The sequence below is a fragment of the Peromyscus californicus genome, unplaced genomic scaffold (assembly GCF_007827085.1).
Source record: "Peromyscus californicus insignis strain IS unplaced genomic scaffold, ASM782708v3 Scaffold_13__1_contigs__length_99412109, whole genome shotgun sequence".
Classification (NCBI taxonomy): domain Eukaryota; kingdom Metazoa; phylum Chordata; class Mammalia; order Rodentia; family Cricetidae; genus Peromyscus; species Peromyscus californicus.
The window spans coordinates 69,212,854-69,231,663 of NW_026294424.1; the positions used below are offsets into that span (position 1 = coordinate 69,212,854).

An 18,810-nucleotide genomic window follows, 5' to 3' on the forward strand; every position below is an offset into this window, starting at 1 on the left:
ACTTTGGGATTCAACTGATGAGCATTTTTAATCTGCTTTTGAAAAACTGTATTCATTAAAATGAAGGGAATTTTCATTATTTAAAACCTGGAGTTTTCAGAAATAAGCAAGGTGTGATTGTATAATATATGGGAAAGAGACTCATTGGCTAGGAGAATATTTGTAGTTGTAGGCTAGGGCCTCAAGAAATCATCAAGTGTGTTCCAGGTAAAGGATTCAGTCTGCTTCACTGTGTTAACGTCTTCCACCTGATTGGAAAAGCCACAAGTATTTATAATCTCCTAGTGGACACTCCTATCTTTTTTCACTCAGCGTGGATGAATATACTTGTGAGATGAATGACTTAATTGATGGTATACTTAGATATGTAAGCAATACAGATAGGTTAGTATGTATTGTGTTTGGTATGTTATTTAATGATATAATGTGAGCTATGCACAGTCAAGAAAAAGCAAGTTTGGGCCTAGAGAGGTGACGCAGAAATTAAAGGGCTTGCTGCTCTTCCAAAAGATCAGTTCAAATCCCAACACTGACCTTGAGTGGCTTACATCTGTCTATCACTCTAGCTCCAGGGTATTCTATACCCTCCTTTTGGCTTTCTCAGACACCCACACATGGCATACATTTACACACACACACAGACACACACACACACACACACAGACACACACACACACACACAGACACACAGACACACGTTAAACCAAAAGAAGTTAAAATTCATGCTGTAACAGATCAACTGACTCCAGGTACATATTTCTTTTAATTCTAGCCATCAAAGCTATTCCAGCTGTGTCTGTGTCCGAAACAAGTCATCTCCTTAGGGAAGGGGACAAATTTACAGTGACATGCACCATCAAAGATGTGTCTAGTTCCGTGGGCTCAATGTGGATAAAGGGGAACACTCAGGTAAGGAGCTCTGTTCATTCCTCATGGTTTGTGGCTGTCCCCATGTGGGAGATTGTATAGGTTCTCTACAAAACTGGCCTGTGGATAACTCTGCTGGTAGACATGGCTATTAGCAGCTGGCTAGAGTGTGTTTCCATGCTATTTGCCCAAATATATATTACAACATAGGCATTTATTATTAGTGGCAAATAATGGCCACATCCTCACTGTATTTTGAGAAAAGAGTGGGCACTAGCCTCGGGTTATTACTTAACACTTTTTTTTTATTAAAATGACGTTAGTAAGGAGATTTAAAAAAACAACAAAACAGAGGAATAACTGTATAACCTTCAGGTGAATATTGTCTGTGTAAGGCCAGATGATAGCAAGGGTGGTCAGCAACCTTCTCCCCTCTTCTTGCGAAGAATAAATGTGTCATGTGTGGCCCACAAGACTCTTCTGATCCCCAAAAGAATGACTGGGGATGGGGTTCTCTTTTTGTGCAGCTCAGATTTCCTCCTTTGAGGCTGGTTACCTGAGAACAAGTTGGTAATGGTTTTCTGTTTGTTTTGCTTGCTATTAATGTACTGGTTATCTTGAATGTGAAACATTTAGACATGATTGTGTTCTCATTCGGTTGACAAATATATATTGAATGCCCACTATATATCAGATGCTGTGTGGGGCATATCTTAAATAAATTTTAGCCAGGTACTCCACCCCCCACCCCCCAATCTCTTTTCTTCCCATGCTAAGGCTTGAACCCAAAGGTGTCATGCTAAGCAAGGGCACTGTCTAACCAATTTTAGACAGTTTTATGTGGCTACTTTATTTTGGCTTTTTTTTTGTCTCAATAACTTAATAACAAGGGTTTTAAAATGCTTAATTTTCCTAATATTTTGCATTAAAATTCCCATTGACTGAGTTCCTTTTCTATTTTTAAGTAATTTTAGTGAGATGATTACCTAGCCATCAGCAGCTCCTCTTCACTTCACATATGGGAATGTGAGGTGAAAAAAAAAAGAAAAGCATTTTATTCCTCCTCTTCCTCCTCCTCTTGGCCAATGTTCAACATTGGCAATTTCATGCCTGCATAAAGAGCCTTGTGCTAAACGCATAACCATGGTGATCCGCATAATGATGGTGTTTGTGCAGACCTTGATGGATGATATCTTTCTTCGTCTATGAAGCCTGCCACTGGTCTGGAGAATGGATTGTACTGGAGGCTCATTCTTTTAAACCAATGTCTCAGAGATACAAGTTTTAGTTTTTAGATCATCTAATGTAATAAAAATAATAGCTTCTGTATGGATTTTGGGCTAACCTTACAGAGCACAATCCCATATTAATTGGCTTTCTATAATCCTTGATTTCAGATGAGAGAACCATTTAGACTGTGTGTGTGTATTTGAGCCTGTGTATACTTGAAAATTACCCCTTTTAAGATGAGAAATTCAATTGCCCCAGGTGGTTTTGTTCTGAGCTGGGGTTCCCAGGAGCCCTGCATGCCATTCCCAATTAACCCACTGGCGATGGTAGCTAAGTCTTTAGTGTTAGGAACTCTTTGGGGAGATCCCAGTGTGTGCCTCCAAGGGTTAAAGAAAACTAAATCATGTGCAGACAGCATGCAATGTGTGACTTGCAGATGGGACTCTTGGCCCTCCGCCAGGGTTCACCATGAATCTTTTATTGATCCTTTTGCATAATTTGGAATGCTGTTAGCACTATCAGATTATTTAAAAAAAAATCTATAATGTTTGATCCTGACCATTTAGAGGAAGTTTCACTCATGAGAAATTAGATCCAATGAGATCTTCAGAATGACTGTGATTATTTGTTCAAGCCTAAGTCTTAGGCTTTCTATAATGGTTTTCATCTCGGCTGGCTCTCCCAGTGTTTCCAAACGCTAACATTTCTATTCACTTTCACTTCTGAGCTTGGTGGGATGCTAATTATGATCTTTGACTTAGGGCATTGTTAGAACATCATTTTTGACCAAGCTGTTTTGTTTTGCCCTGACCATCTCAGAGTTTGTGCTGAGCACCCTTTTGGGGACTCTCTGGCCCTAGTAGGAAGTGGTGTTCCATCTGTTTGTTGTTATCGTGGCTTTGGAGAGAAGTCAGAAAGAGTTTTGTTTTGATAGTGTTCCTGTACAGGGAAATGACAGATTTTTACCACTTAGAAACATCTAGAAGGAATTGTTTGGGATCTGTAGCATCCATATGGGGAAGGTCTTCAAAGCCCTCTTGTTAGCTCACACCTTTTAGAAACAGAGGCCAAGGCCAGCTGTGTCTTTGACTTGATCAAGAGCTCACAGCCAGTTAATGGCCACAGAGATTCTCTTCCTTTTGTTAGACTTGGGCCATCAACTTTTCTGTATGCTCGTTTTAATGGAACAGGATTCCAAACATGGTGGGCTGGTGTTAGCTCTGTAACAGAGCACCTGCTTTGCCTCTGTAAGGCCTGCAGTCGCCAGCCCTGAAGACAAATTCTTAAACTAAATTATACGAGGAAAAAAAAAAAAGAAAGAAAGAAAAGAAAGGCATTGTCTGTGTTTGTAGTTAGCAATGTTGTAGATAGGATAGAAATATAATGGGACCATCACAGGCCGTTTAAAACTTCTAGTAGGCACATTTCCAAAAATAAGGGATTTTTAACGTCGTATTTGACCCAGTAGTGTGAAATACTATCATTTCTTACTAAAATTAACATAAAAGTTGTTAATGATGTATTCTGCATCTTAGATAACTCTGAGTAACCAGAATCTGGGATGTATTTTATGTGGACTCACAACTGCCACATTTGAAATGCTCCATGGCCACGCGTGGCTAGTCCTTATTGATGCAGGTGGCTCACATGCTTTCCATGTTCGTTTCGCTTGTCTTTTCCCTGCATGCATGCTCTTTCACTTGGTGGCAGTTTTAAGACTGATGCTTGGTGATAGCTCCTCACTATTGTAGCCCAAGCTGGCCTTGAACCTGTAGCCGTCGGCCTGTCTCAGCTCCCAAGTGCTGGCACTAAAGATGTGAGCTACCTTGTCCCCTTCTGGGCTTTCTAAGTAAAAGAAGCATTTCTCCCATTCCCTACCTAGTCATAATCTTTATTGTGACATTGACCCGATGGATGCTCATGTTGTTTCAGGGGTGATGGCGGTCATCACATCCTGGAACTTTTGTCCTGTTGTCTCTTAGACACAGCTGATCTGAGGACCCGAGTGTCCTGCCCAGCTCCCTTCCAGCATCATTCCCCGGTACCAGCACCGGTTGCTGGGCTCGCCCTGCTGGGGCCGTGTAGCCGGCCAGCGCCCTCGCCCTTGGTGGTTGCCGGTATCACCTCCTGCTTGCTTGTTTTCTTTGGTGGATGCTGTTTCCTCTTTTGTAACGGGAATGTGTGCACGCTGCAGCAAATTTGGAGTAGCGGTTGCCTATGTTAAAGTGTTCCCATGAGACTTCCTCTGCAAGCATCTCCCCATGAGTGGTCTGCAGACAGATCACCAGAGTGCGGTCACAAGGGCAAGAGCCATGGTCCTCTCCGGTCGGCCTGCTCCATCGCTGCTTTGTGATGTGGTCTTGTACGTGTCACGTGCCTCATCCCTTCAGTAGTTAAGAAAATGTGACTGGGCTGATGACTGTGGTGGTGAACCTCTCAGTCAGCTGTCTTGATTCCGATTCTCATTTCACTTTTGAAGATACTAAATGTTCAGAAGGAGATTATATGTTTTCTTTCAGTCACTAGATGCACACATAAAAAAGGTTAACAGGAGGGATGGTAGCTGGAACTCAGCTGAGCCTGCTTGCCTAGCATGCATGAAACCCTGGGTTCAATCCACAGCACAACGTAAACTGCGCTTGAGGGTGGCCTGGGCCTGTGATCCCAGCACTCAGACAGAGGGAGGCATGTTGCTCAGAAGTTCGAGCTCATCCTTGGCTACATAGGGAATTAGAAGCTCTCCTGGGCTACATGGAGATCCTGTCTCAAAGGGGGGGCAGGGTAGGAAATGTTCATATGACGTAAGTGTGCTGACTCATTATGAAATGTCAGTATTCTGTAATATTTCTTCCAGGGTGACTCCTAAAATCTAATACTGTGGAGAACTTGGAATGAATTTCCTCATTTTTCCTCCAATCATTCATAATGACTATCTTTCAATATAATCCTGAGATATGAAGGGGTCTAGTGACAGCCTTGTCACGACGCCTTATTATTCCTCCTCAGTAGTGTATAATGAATGCTAATATGGAGAAGTTAATTGCTGCTATTTTTAATTTAGGAAAGATCCTGAATATAAATTATATGGTAATCTTTGATGTTTTTTTTTTCCCTCCCCTTCTGAAAACCACAGACCAAAGCCCAGGTGAAGCGCAGTAGCTGGCACCAGGGGGACTTCGATTACGAACGCCAGGAGATGCTGACTATCAGCTCCGTAAGAGTTAATGATTCCGGAGTGTTCATGTGTTATGCCAATAATACTTTTGGATCAGCAAATGTCACAACAACCTTGAAAGTAGTAGGTAAATATCTCCATGGGAATGTATAAATTACCGGCAATAGCGAAAGGAGAAATTACTAGATAGTTTCCTTTTTATGCAAATGGGATTCTAAGAACTGATTCGTAGAATTTATTATCAGCGAATGAATGAATGAATGAATGAAGGAAGGAATGAATGATTATTATTCCTGGAGCTTCTTGCCAGAAGAACACCAAACCAGAGCCCACCAGTTTACCCCAGAGGACAGTAGAGAGAACTGTCACTCAAGTGCAGACCTGTCACTTTGCCCTCCCACCTTCCCCTCCCCCTCCTCACCTTTCAGCCCTAGCTGAGAGATTGGAGCTTGGAAATGACCGTAGATGCTCTTTGTCAGGCATCTGAGATGCCTGGAGTATTTCTCTGTCTTTCTGGTGACTTGTGTTGGTCATGGCCTTCAGTCCCTTTGTGGTTTGTGCTGAATTGGACTTCTCCAACCCTTTTGCTCCTCGATGCTCTGTAGCTTCATCGCTCAGGCCTTCAGGAGGCAGCGCTGGTCCTGGAGAGCCTCTGTGAGAGCAGGGTCCTACAGTGTCCTGCGGGTGCGCTCTCTGCCCCCAGGTCCTCCACGTCTGCTCTGCTCTGCTCTGCTCTTCCCAATGCTGAGAATTCCACAAGTGTTGATTTCACAGGCAGCACATAGTGGGTTCCTTGTTGTTTTTGTTTTACTCAGACTAATAATAATTATCCCAAAATTATTTTATTCATAGGTTTTGGTTTTGTGGGTTTTTTGTTTTTTTTGGTTCTTGTGTGTGTATTTAAAAACTTTGCATCTTTATTGTAATTAATATATAAAGTTATATATCTCTTCATGCCTTTTTAATGCAACCATTTTCCTGCTGCTTGCTTTGGATAACACACATGTAGCGTGGTGAAACTCCTCTTTGTAAGGGATAATAAAGCAACGCATTGTTTGTTTTCATCTCCCCCGCCCCCCCAGATTTCAGTAATTTAGGGAACAGAGCTCTGTGATTTTTTTTTTAAATCCCTTCAGTAACATCATAAAAAATGTGTGTTTCTGCCCAAGTTCTAATGGAAAGTCTCTCAACAGAGAAGACACTTCGCTTATAATTATAGAGTCCTCACACAGAAAGTGTACTCCTCTGTCCCCAAATGTGATCGTGAGCCATTTATTAATTTGAATAGAGGGCTATGCTTTTAAAATATTAAACTCCATAAGCACTAATTTGCTAAGTTGATTAGGGAGCATGTTGATATATCCTCTTCAGCTCCAGAAAGCTATTAGTAAGGATGTTTTGAACATATTGTTGTATGTAATCGGATTTCAAAAATCCATTCATCAGTTTCCAAGAATTAGAAATGTGTGACTGGAAAGCCAGCCCTGTGGCTGTGAAATCCGAATCTGGTTTTGTCGTGGGTTAGGAGTGACTTGTGGTGGGACAGGAACAGGAAAAGACAGTGGGAGGGTAATTCTGTCGATGCTAGGAGTGGGCTTTGGAGCCAACATGGGATGGGCATTAGAGTAAGACTCTGGGACTCTGCTAACTTTGATTTTTTTTTTTTTTTAATATTTAGAATTGTGTACAGCGAAGGCTCACAACATGATGTTACAGGGCTGCATATAGATCATAAAAAGTTTACTGTGGTTGAAGTGAGTGAACATACCCGCCATTTTCCACAGTTACCTTTTGGTGTTTTTTTTTGTGGCACGAGCTGATGGACTCTGACCTGGTTTGGGGTTAGGGGCCTGCTACTTCGCTTTTTCTACCCCAGTTTTTCTCTTCATTTCCTCTCAGAAGAAACAGCCTCCAGCTCCCCACATCATTGGAGATGAGAAGAGGCAGATTTTTATGGGAATGTCAGACATAGAGTTTGAACCTGATTAAAAGTTAATGTACCACCAGTTTCTTAATGCAGAAGTACTTGGGAAAAAAATTAAACATAGCAGCTTGTTTAGAGTTCCTTCTTTATGTTGTGGTACTTAAGGCAGAGTCTTAATAATTCTTACATTATAGAAACTTAAGCTTTATTCCACTACACAACATAATCCTGTTGTGTTAAGTCAGCCTTTTGTTACTATGACAAGACACCCGACACAAACAGTTCCAAGGAGCAAAGAGTCGTGCCTCGTGGTTCCAGGTTAGGTTCCAGGTCTGGAGACTTGAGGCAAGTCTGGAACAGCATGATAGGAGCAGGTGTCCGAAGAGAGATGCTTACCTTATGGCAGTCAGGAAGCAGAGAGCAAGCCAACAAAGGCCAGACACAAGACAGACTCTTCAGGGGCATACCCCTGCTGACCTATTGCCCACTAACCTCCCCGCCCCAGCCCCCCTTCCCCCATTCCATTCATCAGTAGAGTTAGCAATGGATACCCACTAATGAACTTAGAATCGTCATGATCCAATCACTTCCCACAAGCCCATTTGCTAGCAACCAAGCCTTTAATACATGGGCCTTTTAGGGGTATATTCTTTATAGTCAAATCATAAAACCTATATTGAGCAAGGTAGACTACAGAAAAACCAGGACCCCTTACATCTTTGCTCTGTGGTATCGGTGGCATTTTTTTTCATTGTGCGGTATCTGGATATATGACCTTGTGATGAAGCGTTTATTCGTTTAACATAGCAAGATCTAACAAACAATCAACCCCTCCTTGTCATAAAGAGTGGCGGGGTGATGTTGTTTGTGATTCTGACCTTAGGAAAGGATCAGCTCCAACTCCAGTTTTTTATTTTGGAATATTTTTTCATTCCACACTGAAAACAATCCCTTTTGAATTGATTCAGTAGTGAGAGGACATGGGATTGTGTTTTTGATCCTGAACCTTTCGGCAACCAGAGAGCATTAAAAACTGCAGTGACAACCTCTTGTGTATATGTAGATAACTACAAAGTTAGTGAAATTTTACTATTAATTTTAAGCATTTGAAAATGAAATAGAATAAAATTTAAACTTTAACTTGATGTAGCTGTTTTTAAAGATTTGAGTATTTTGCTTATTTTTGTATATGAGTTTTCATTATACATACAATTTTATTCATGTTCTTATTCTCTCTGACTTAAAATGGATAGAGACTAAAAAAAGAGGCCATTCTTGGCTTCTCTTAGACCTGTGTTCAAAGCTAGACTTTGCTATATGGCTTTGGATCCAAATATAAAGCATCTATTTCATCTATAAATTAGAGATTACAAGTATTACCTATAAATTGGAGTGATCACAAATCTTTAACCTGGGGCTGGGGAATGACTTACTGGGTAAGAACACTTGCTCTGCAAACCTCAGGAGGTGAGTTCAAATCCTCAGTACCTACATAAAAAAGCTAAGCATGATTGTAGCCCCCGATACTGGGGTACAGAGACGGGGAATCCTGAGAGCTTCCCGGCCAGCCAGTTTGGCTGAAATGGTGAGTCTCTGACTTAGTGGGAGAACCTGTCTCAAGGCAGTAGGGTGGACCGTGATGAGTGAGCACCTGGAGTGCTCTTCTAGCCTGGTAGGCATCTATCTCCACACTCTGGATGTGCATGTCCCATCCCCACAGACGCCAAACACGACACACATACATACACAGAAAATCCATAACCCGCTTTTCATCTATAAATTAGAGGCTACAGCTCTGTGTTCCCAAATGATTGTAAGCATAAATGTCGTAATTATTAAATAAAATGTGTGCTAAAGTGCCTGGGGCAGTTCTTGGCGCGTAGTAAGCGTTCCCTAAATGGTGGCTATAAAAATAATACTGGGCAATTAGTTTATTGCTCTTTTTCAGGTGCTCTTGGATTATTATGTAACCATTTCTAAGACTGCATTATTTACTTCACCCATGTTCTGTCATTTCAAGAGTTATTGTAACCTGTGCAAATAGCACTTTGTACATCTCTAACCCATTTTAAGAAGAGTTCTCAAATGGAAATGATAGGATTTAGACTTAAAATAGATCATTTAAAAAAAGAAAAATCTCGATTGCTAACTGGTTCTGAGAAGGAGTGTGCCAGTTTGTCATGTGTGGCTCGCCGGGCTTCTTTGAACGCACTTGAGATTCTTGGGTTTATTTTAAATTAGTTTAGCTATTTTTAATAAATGGAAAGTGCCATCCACATTTTAATTACTGGTTTAGCTAAACATTCTCCCCCCTCCCTGGTTTTAGTTTATGTCCTCTTTCCCATTACCTTAATTCAGATTTGCCCTTTCCTGTGTTTTCCTTTAGTTGCTTCCAAAAACTATCCACCCCATCTCCCCGTTAGAGGTAACAGTCCGGTTTTCATGTTAAGATGCTGTCTGATTGGTGACCCAGGGTGTGATAGCACGTGATCTGAAAGGGGCCAACTCTCCTCTTCTTCAGATACACAATGATACTTTCTGTAGCATTTTTATCACACATTAGAGCTCACAATAGCCTTGATTCCATGGTACTTTCTTACTATATCTGTAACTCTTCTGGATCTAGATAGGGGCTATTTTAGTAAAATACCCTAAAACTTGCACCCCACAAGCATGGAGGTGAGTGGTTGGAGAGGCCCTTCTAGGGAATTGCTAGTGATAACAGCAGTATACAAGGCAGGGACTTTGGTGTGTGCCCTTCTCATCCAAGGATGTGGTGACGGGCAAAGGGAGGTCAATGCATGGCTTACTCACAAATCTCACTCGGTGCTCGTCAACACTGGAAGCCACCATTTTTTGGGGATCCTAAGGTGACGTTGTGTGTTCTTGCCGGTTGTCGGGATATTGATTGTTGTTTTATTCTGTTACAAACAGATAAAGGATTCATTAATATCTTCCCCGTGAAGAATACTACAGTGTTTGTAAACGAGGGAGAAAATGTAGATTTGGTTGTTGAATATGAGGCCTACCCCAAACCTGAACACCAACAGTGGATATACATGAACACGACCTCCGCTAACAAGGGGGAAGATTATCTCAAGTCGGATAACAAAAGTAACATCAGGTAAGAAAGGAACTTGTGCCCTTCTCTCTCTCTCCCAACCACCTTCCCAGGTCCTGTTCTGATGACCCAGCAACGCACGGAAAGATGCCCCATGAAGAAGCATACCTAGAGCTACCTCTGCATCCTCAGCTGAGAATTCCATTTTGTTGTGGGTTTAGAATGTTCACGCCACACATGCGGATGTATGCTGACTCAGTTTCTCATTTGGAAAGTGGGGGTTACTTTTCTCTTAGTTTTAAGGGTAACCCAAAGCAATGACTGGCCTATCTTCAGGACACAATAATTCTCTTTGGAAGCTAGGAAAATTAGTATTGTTACAACTTTATTAAAACTCTGAAGGCAACTTTGGGCTAGGTGATCGATTATTTTTCTTTACTATCAGATCTCTTATTAGATCTTCAAAACATCATAGTTCCAATAGGAGCAGTACTAATTAATACCTAATTATGCGCTCACATTTGTATATACCTTACATATATCAGCACAAACCTTAGATGTAGCACTTAATCTTTTAAAATTTAGTTTGTTATGGTGTGGGTATGTAATGATGCAGTAATGTAATGCACCCCAAAGTACGTGTGAAGGTCAGAGACCACCTTTGGGAGTCAGTTCTCTCCTTCCACCTTTTACATGCATCCCAGGGATCAAACTCGGGTACTTGGGTTGGAAGCATCTTTACCCACTCACCCCACTGGCTCTGGAGCACTCTCAATCCCCCCATTTTTGTGCATGAGGACACCAAGGCACAGAAGGGTGGAGTGATGTGACCGAGATCAGATGACCAATAGGGGGCTGGGAACTGGGTAGAGTTTCTGTGACTCCATTCAGGAGCAGCTGACGGTTGGATGAACACAAGTGAATTGATGAGCTAGCCTGGATTGTTGAGGGTTGGGCCGAAGAGGGAGGAGTTGGGAAGTACCCAGGTAGGGGAGGAGTGGCCGAGGTAGACGCTTGTAGGCTGGGATCTTGTGTGTGTTTGTTTAAAAAGGAATTACCATAGGCCCAGTTCCCTAGAAGCTGAACTGAGACAGGAGTTCAGTGGCATGGGATTTATGCAGAGAGAAAACTGTGAGGGAGCAGGCAAGCTGCTGAGTAAGGACCTTGGGGAACTCGGCACTGAGCTTCTGTACCTGGCCATTCAAGGTGACCTTTGGGTGAAGGTTACAGATGTGAGGTGTGCTGAACTGCACCCACAACGTGGGTCCAAGGGCACATGGAAATAGGCCTGTAGAAGAGGCACAGGGACACACAGAGGCACCTGCATGGGAGGTTGAGATTAGAAAGTTTGCTTTAGCAGCAGGCTGTGAGGTGAGTGGTGAGAGGAAAATGACTAAGGCCACTGAGCGTGGTAAGTTGGTCACAGCCTGCCCTGCTGATTATCCATCTAGAGCTCACACCAACTCGAGGGTTACATGATATTCCGTCTTCACAGCCATCCTGCAGGTCCCCAAGTAGAGCAGATGCTTGAATAACAAATATTGCAGGGGACTCTGGGAAAAGAAGTCTGGGAGTAAAAAGAATACCAAGAGATAGCATTATTGACAGAAGCAAGGTCGGCTGACAATGGGTGGAGCGGAGTCATTATTATGTGGAGCCCGAGGGCCCGAAGAGTGGACATGAAAATAGAGGGTGTGTGCAGGCCACTGAGCCAGGGTTCCCCAGGACAGAGCTCAAGGTACTGCTACAGTGTGGGCAGAATAGGAAGTGGTCATGAGGGTAGCCTGCGACAGTGACCCCAAAAGTTTGGCTGGCCTAGTTCTGTGTCTTCACATGCAGGGTTTTGTCCCAAATAGTGTGTTATGTGTGTGTATTTTGTTAACACTGAATTAAATGATTCATTGATATTTTCCCCCCAAATAGGCATTTCTTTCCAAGTAGAAACAGTGACAGGGACTTGGATTTTAGGACAGACTATATATCCACAGGGGGTTGATACATTGTCCTTCCCTTGTAGATATGTGAGTGAACTTCATCTGACCAGATTAAAAGGCACAGAAGGAGGCACCTACACCTTCCTGGTGTCCAACTCTGATGTCAGCGCTTCCGTGACATTTAATGTTTATGTGCACAGTAAGTAAATTGCAGGACTCCTTATCTTTTTATTTTGTGTTATTGCACGCTGCAGCTCGCGCGTGTAACAGCTGCAGAGCTGCGTTTCTTGTGTACTCTGTAAATAATGTTTCATGATAATTTTGACCTTAACTAAGACCTCGTGGTTTGGTGGTTGGAAGAGAAACCGACTCGCTGTCCGACATTTCACTGGCCACATGACCTTGTAGAAGTGTGAATTTCTGAGGGCAGCCTCTGAAGTAAACAGGGGAGCCGGGGAGGCTGAGATTACGAGTTAAGAGAAAGTGTATTATTATTGATTGTTGAACTGGAAAGCCAGATGTTGAGCGGGAGCTGGGGTTTGCCGTTGGGTGGGGGAGAGATACTGTCAAGCCCTGCCGACGGGAGTTTCCTCTTCTCAGAGCTTTTGCTCTTCAGGTTGTGATATACCATTTGTGTTTAGATTGCTCTCCCACTAAGATCAATGCGATATTGACCCAGCTCCATGGGTTACTACTCCTGAGTACTTTAGGAGTACCGAGGGAGCGCACAGCAAGTGGTTTGGTGGGGGTGGGGAGGGTGGGGGGGGAGAATTGTCTGTAGTCGTGGGAACCTCAACACCAAAGTCCTGCATGACTGTGGTTCTTAGAGAAATCCCTAAGCAGAGGTGGAGGCCAAGCAGTCAGGAGCCTATCCTTGCTGCTGCTGCTGCTGCTGCTTCTGCCAAGTGAAGGGCTTCTCCTTGGCTCTGTTCTGGGTCCAGCCTGCATTGATAAGGAAGAGTAACAACATGGTACCTACTAGAGTGTTCCAGAAGATGGCCCAGTGAACAAGTGACCTTAGAGTTATCCATCCTCGGTGTGTGGGGTCTGGGGAAGCAACAGGGGAGCGTTCCTATGTTAGCTACTTGTTGCAAGAGAGTGCAGAACAAGTAGCTTGAGGGAAGGGGGTTGGGGTTTGTGCTTGCAGGAAAAGTAGCCCATCTTGGCGGGGAGGGCATGTCTGTGGGCTTAGGTCTGTGGCCGTAGGAGCTTGCGACTTAACATGTTCACCTTATGACTAATCAGGAAGAAGAGAACTGAGGCCAGAAGCCAGTCTACAACCCTCAGTGGCCTGCCTCAGTGACCTCCTCTGCCAGCCATACCTCCTGTCCCAAAGGTTCCACAGTCTCCCCCAAAAGAGCATCAGCGGGGGCGGAATCAACCATTCAGATATATGAGCCTGTTGGGGATGTTTCAGATCAAACCAGAATAATTCCCCACAAAAACAACTCAGGAACTGGGCAGCGTGCTGCCCTGTAAGGGGGCTGTAGGTGGGTGGGAGAGGGGCGGCGTGGCCAGGGGAGCTTCTTCCCGCCCCTGGAGCAGCTTACCCGCCGCCATGGTTTCACATCTGTTTATCCCACATATCTTTGTCCCTGCCTTTCTGTGACAGCAGGTTGGGTGGGGTCAGAGCCATTTGTTATTGAAGGAGAAATAACTAGTAAAGGTCTTCTCTGGACTGCTTTTTTATTGCAGTCTAGAGTTGCTCGGCTGTATCCGCATTTCTAGAATTGTGGTTCCTGGTGAAGATGCTGTATCAATCAGGGTGCTAGGTATAGACCTGCTAGAAAACACACACACACACATACATACACACACACACACACACACACACACACACACACACACACACACACACACAATTATTAGATTGGCTTACAGCATGTTTTCAGTGTAGTCAAGCCATGGCGGTCTCATTCAGTCCACCAGGCTGAATGTCTCAGTGGTCCCAGTCTGGCGCCGAGGGCCAGGAGGATTCCTGGAATCCTGAAGAAAACCCAGATTTAAGGTGGATCTTCCTGCTTCAAATAATCTGGTCAAGAAAAATCCCTCTCAGGAGTGCACAGCAGCTTTGGGTTTTAGTTGATTCCTGAGGCAGTCAGGTGGACAACCAAGATGAGCCACCCACCACAGGCATCAGGATGTATTTAAACTGGGTGTCATGGTTGCCTGTCTTTGATCTCAGCATTCTGGGAGGTGGAGGCTGGTAGATCTCTGTGAATTCAGGGCCAGCCTGGTTTAGACAATGAGACCCTGTCTCAAGGGGGGAAAGGGTCACATGCCTACAATGTGTACTTTTATGTGGCTGACCCTCCCAGCATTCTGAATCTGTTGATGATGCTATACCTCCTTGGGCGTGGGGGGATGGTTTGTGGGATGCAGCTAATGATCCCAAACTCTGGACCACAGAGCTCCTCCTTTCCAAAGGAAATGTTAATTAATATTTCTGTTCCTCAGAACAGTTTTTGATTATTTGCTATCTCATTGGCCCTCAATTCAAATATTTCTAGATTAATTCAGATGTTAATCAAGGGAGCTTAATATATTACACATGGGCAAAATTACCTACTTCTGAAAACCTTAATATTCAACTAATTTAAGAGACGACAGTAGGCAAATCAGTATTTTTGCAAGCATAATGTGCAAATTGTTCATGCAAAACTTGATTCCGAGTGTAGTAGGCCTCTCCCACTTACCTGCTCCAAGACACCCAATCCATTGTAGATCAGTATTCCCCAAAATACAGTAAGAGCCAGTTAACAGAAAAGCAAAGTAAAGAAACCAGTGGACAGTGCATAAGGCTTTGTCAGGTTTCACAGGTATAAGAAACATTTTACTAGATTGCTCCTTCCGAATGCCACTCATGTGTTCCTGTGCCTTTCCCCTGTGGACCAGTGACAGCAGATCATAGGGAAGCATGCTCTGTGGAACACATCGAGAAGCTCATCATGTCTTTTTTTTGCCTGGGCCTCTCAGCCAGAGGGGGCATTTAGATACCTTTTTCCCAGAGTGCCATCTGCCACTGGGGCATGAGACACTGACTACCGCAGTACTGACCACTGCCGTACTGACCACTGTGGTACATTTCTGACTTTTCTCTCTGGGGGCAGAATGGCTGCCGATTGATTTATGAGGCTGCCCTGCCCCACCAGGCAGGGTCAGTTACAACCACATCTGCTAGGGAACACCACCAACTTCCAACATGATCTCCCCCTGTCAGGGGAGGCCTTGTCTAGGGCTGGACTCTCCAGCAAGCACCTTACCATGGATGGAGTGCCCGCTTCATCGCGCTGGGTGTGTGGAGGACACGCAGTGGGCTCTGCCTCCGAGGTTAAACTCTTCAGGAAGCCTTTTCATTCATGTCAGTTTCTTGCAAATGCTAAGTTGACAAAAGCCATTCATTTCATTCACAAGGTGCATTGAATTTACAAATGGCTTTGACAGTGAGCATATTTGTTCAAACTGTCCACCTCTTGTGAGGCATGTCACAATTGCTCTGGACTGTTACAGTTGACAGTACTATGGGTTAGGTTTCTTTCTTTTATTTTTTGATTTTTGGCAGTGGACTTAAAATCAAAAGCTAAAATCAAGGGCTGAGGATGTCGTTCAATTGGTAAAATGCATCCCTATCATGCTTCAGTCCCAGTATTGCATAAAGCCAAGCCTAAGTGTGGTGGTACATACTTATACTTCCAAGCAGGAAGGTCAGAAGTTCAAGGTCATTCAGAGCTATGTGGTGAGTTGAGGCCAGCCTGAGCTGTGTTTTAACCTGTCTCCAACAAACAACCAAACAAAACTGTTTTAAAAATCGAAACCCTGGGAATCATTGTGTCCATTTTGACATCCTAGGGTAATGATGACAGTTATGGGTAATTCTATGCATGGTTTATTCTGTAAATAAGCTTAGCCTCCAGGGGGAAAGGAATTATGTACTGCAAAAATTAGAATTAATGAAAGTCAAGATAATAAATGCACCGGGTTAGCACAGAAATTCAGGCTACTTAGTGACACTGATGTGTAATTGCTTACAAGATGCAGTGCTAAGAAATGCTAATGTAAGTCCTTGATTTGCAGTGGTCTAAATTCTTGAAAAGTCCATTCGTTCTGAAATTTTCTCATGTAGATTTCAGTATAGTTAGTGGTGGGGGGTAGGGAGCCAATCCCTTATATAGGAGACGTGGAGTTTTCGTTAAAACAAAACAAAGCCACACTCCCCCGCCCCCATTGAATTTGCATTACTGTGATTCCTCTTGGGAGTGCTTGCCCAAGGTGTATGTAGAAGTCAAATTCTTAGTTCTGAAAAGTTAGATGCCCTTGGGGGGAAATGGTGATGTATTTCTCTTGCAAATGAAAATTGAGGAGAAGTGTATAATTATAAAAACTCCAAACTTTATTCCAAAGACACTACTCTTTCCCAGAGTCCTTTTGATATTGGGAAAAAATTCTATCGGCCAGCTGTGTGGGCAGCCTGCATCGCTTATCAGGAGCTCCTGGCTGTATAAAAGGGTCCTGGGTAGCTTTCTCCAGTCTTAAGGGTATTCCCTTCAGTGACAGACCTCAGCCATGAGGGAGGGCTGCTGAGGTCCACAGGGAGCGGGAAGGGCAAGGACTCACCTTCCTCAGGGTGCTTCTGTAGAGCCGACTTGTGTTAAGTTCGCGCGACTGGAGTCCACAGTGATGGCTGGACCACACCACATTGACTCTCAGTGCCACCAACAGCTTCACTCCATTTATGGAAGGGTGTTAACCGGGCACCAGAAACAATTTAAAAAAATGCTCTTTAATGGATTAATTCTAAATCACTGCATCAAATAATTAACATCCTGCTTGGTGCTCACATGATCATTTATATACCCAAATCAGCCAAAGTAATAAATCACCCGTAATGACGCTAATTCTTGATGAGAAAGTTCCCCTTTGACCACATTCGCAAAGTCCAGACTGCTTTGCCTGTGTTTTGGGTTATCAATCGACAAATCCAGTTACAGATGGCTAGAGCCTCGCTAGGTAGAAGCAGCTATATGTGGACAGCCTGCCAGCCCATTTGCCAATGACGAAGGTGGGCCTGTCAAGCCAGCCATGGAGATGGCTTCAGACCGCCTGCCAGCCATCTGGGTTGTCCACCTGGCTGGAATCTCAGGGTCTTTTTTACCAGTGTGAAAACAAGAATGGCTGCCTGCCTTCACGGACTGCTCCATTTGGGGGCTTGGAGCAAGCCTGCCCTTGAAGAAAATCCTCAAGGAACAGCAAAGCTAAGAGAACACTTTCCATAACTGGAGAGATCCTCCCACCTCCTAGCACTTAGAGTCTATGTCTGTCTTCCTCTGGCTCCTTATTGGTTGATTTTTGGATACTGGGATTGAAGCCTAAGGCTTGCCTCTTGAGTTGGACGCCCAGCACCCCTGTTTTCTATTAAAAAGGGTGGGGGTGGAAGATGTTCCAAACAAGTGGGTGTCCAAACAAACCATCATGCATTTCTCTGTGGGGTTTTGTTTTAAAAGGATTTTGCCTTTTAGTGCTGCTAGGAGGCTTGCTCCTGGACTTAGTAGCTGGGATTCTGAAACCATAAATAGAGTGGTCCTTTGTGGATGTCCTTACCATTGACTTGCTTCTTGGAAGCTGTGGGGCTTCCAAGGTGACTGGAACGCACCTGATGCTTGTAACCTTGCTATCTTGTTCCATGAGGAACTTCTTTGCTATCTTGTTCCATGAGGAACTTCTTCAGGCGCAGACTCCAAGCCCCACACTGAACTGTCCCTGAAGGCAAGACTTCTTGCTTTCACACTGGCAAAGGACCCTGAGATTCCAACCAGGTGGGCGACCCAGATGGCTGGCAGGTGGTCTGAAGCGGTCTAGATGGCTGGCTTGCCAGGTCCTTCCACCTTCACTGTTGGCAAATGGGTGTGCTGTATGATTTACATGCAGGCCGTCCTGCAGTGTAGTTGAATGTATCTACTTACATATTTTTAAATTCAAGCTTTTCTTACCTCAGAAGTTAGGTTCAGTAAACCCAGAAAATGTATCAAGAAGCAAAAATGAAAAACAAATTTTATGTTTACCATTTAAAAGTTTTTGTTTTTATATTTCATTACTTCCCATTGTTAATATCCCTTATTTTTTAGTCATCTTCTAGACCGTGTGTGTGTGTGTGTGTGTGTGTGTGTGTGTGTGTGTGTGTGTGTGTGTGTGTGTATTTATTTATATGAGGCTGTCAGCTGGATGCTCTTGTAGAGAACACAGGTTTGGTTCCCAGTAGTCACATAATGGCTCACAATCATCCATTACTCTAGTTGCAGGGGATCAGTTTCCCTTTTCTGCCCTGCACAGGCACACACTTGGTACACATACATACATATAGGCAAAACAGTCATATTAAATATGAAATAAATAAATAAATCTTAGCAGAGATGAGGTTGTGTTATTTCATATCCTGGCTTTTTAGTGTCGAGTATAGATGTATTGAGAATATCTTTTCAAGTCATAAAATATTCTTCCACAGCCTCCCCTTGGTATCTCTTTGTACAGATCTTTCAAAACTCCTTTAAGCCCACGTCTGATACGATTTTGAGACATTATAGAGTAAGACAGTTCTAAAATGATGTGGCTGAGTTTTTAAAAG

The 18,810-nt window shown here is 43.6% G+C and overlaps 1 protein-coding gene across 2 annotated transcripts in view; it reads left to right on the forward strand.

The window, feature by feature from the left end:
* Kit (KIT proto-oncogene, receptor tyrosine kinase) overlaps positions 1-18,810 on the forward strand; it is a 78,511-nt gene that overhangs the window by 36,501 nt on the left and 23,200 nt on the right. For both annotated transcript variants that reach the window (XM_052735178.1, XM_052735179.1), the window contains exons 4-7: positions 773-909; positions 5,231-5,399; positions 10,131-10,320; positions 12,275-12,390. In XM_052735178.1, the coding sequence (XP_052591138.1) occupies positions 773-909; positions 5,231-5,399; positions 10,131-10,320; positions 12,275-12,390 (612 nt within the window). The remainder of the gene's footprint in view (positions 1-772; positions 910-5,230; positions 5,400-10,130; positions 10,321-12,274; positions 12,391-18,810) is intronic.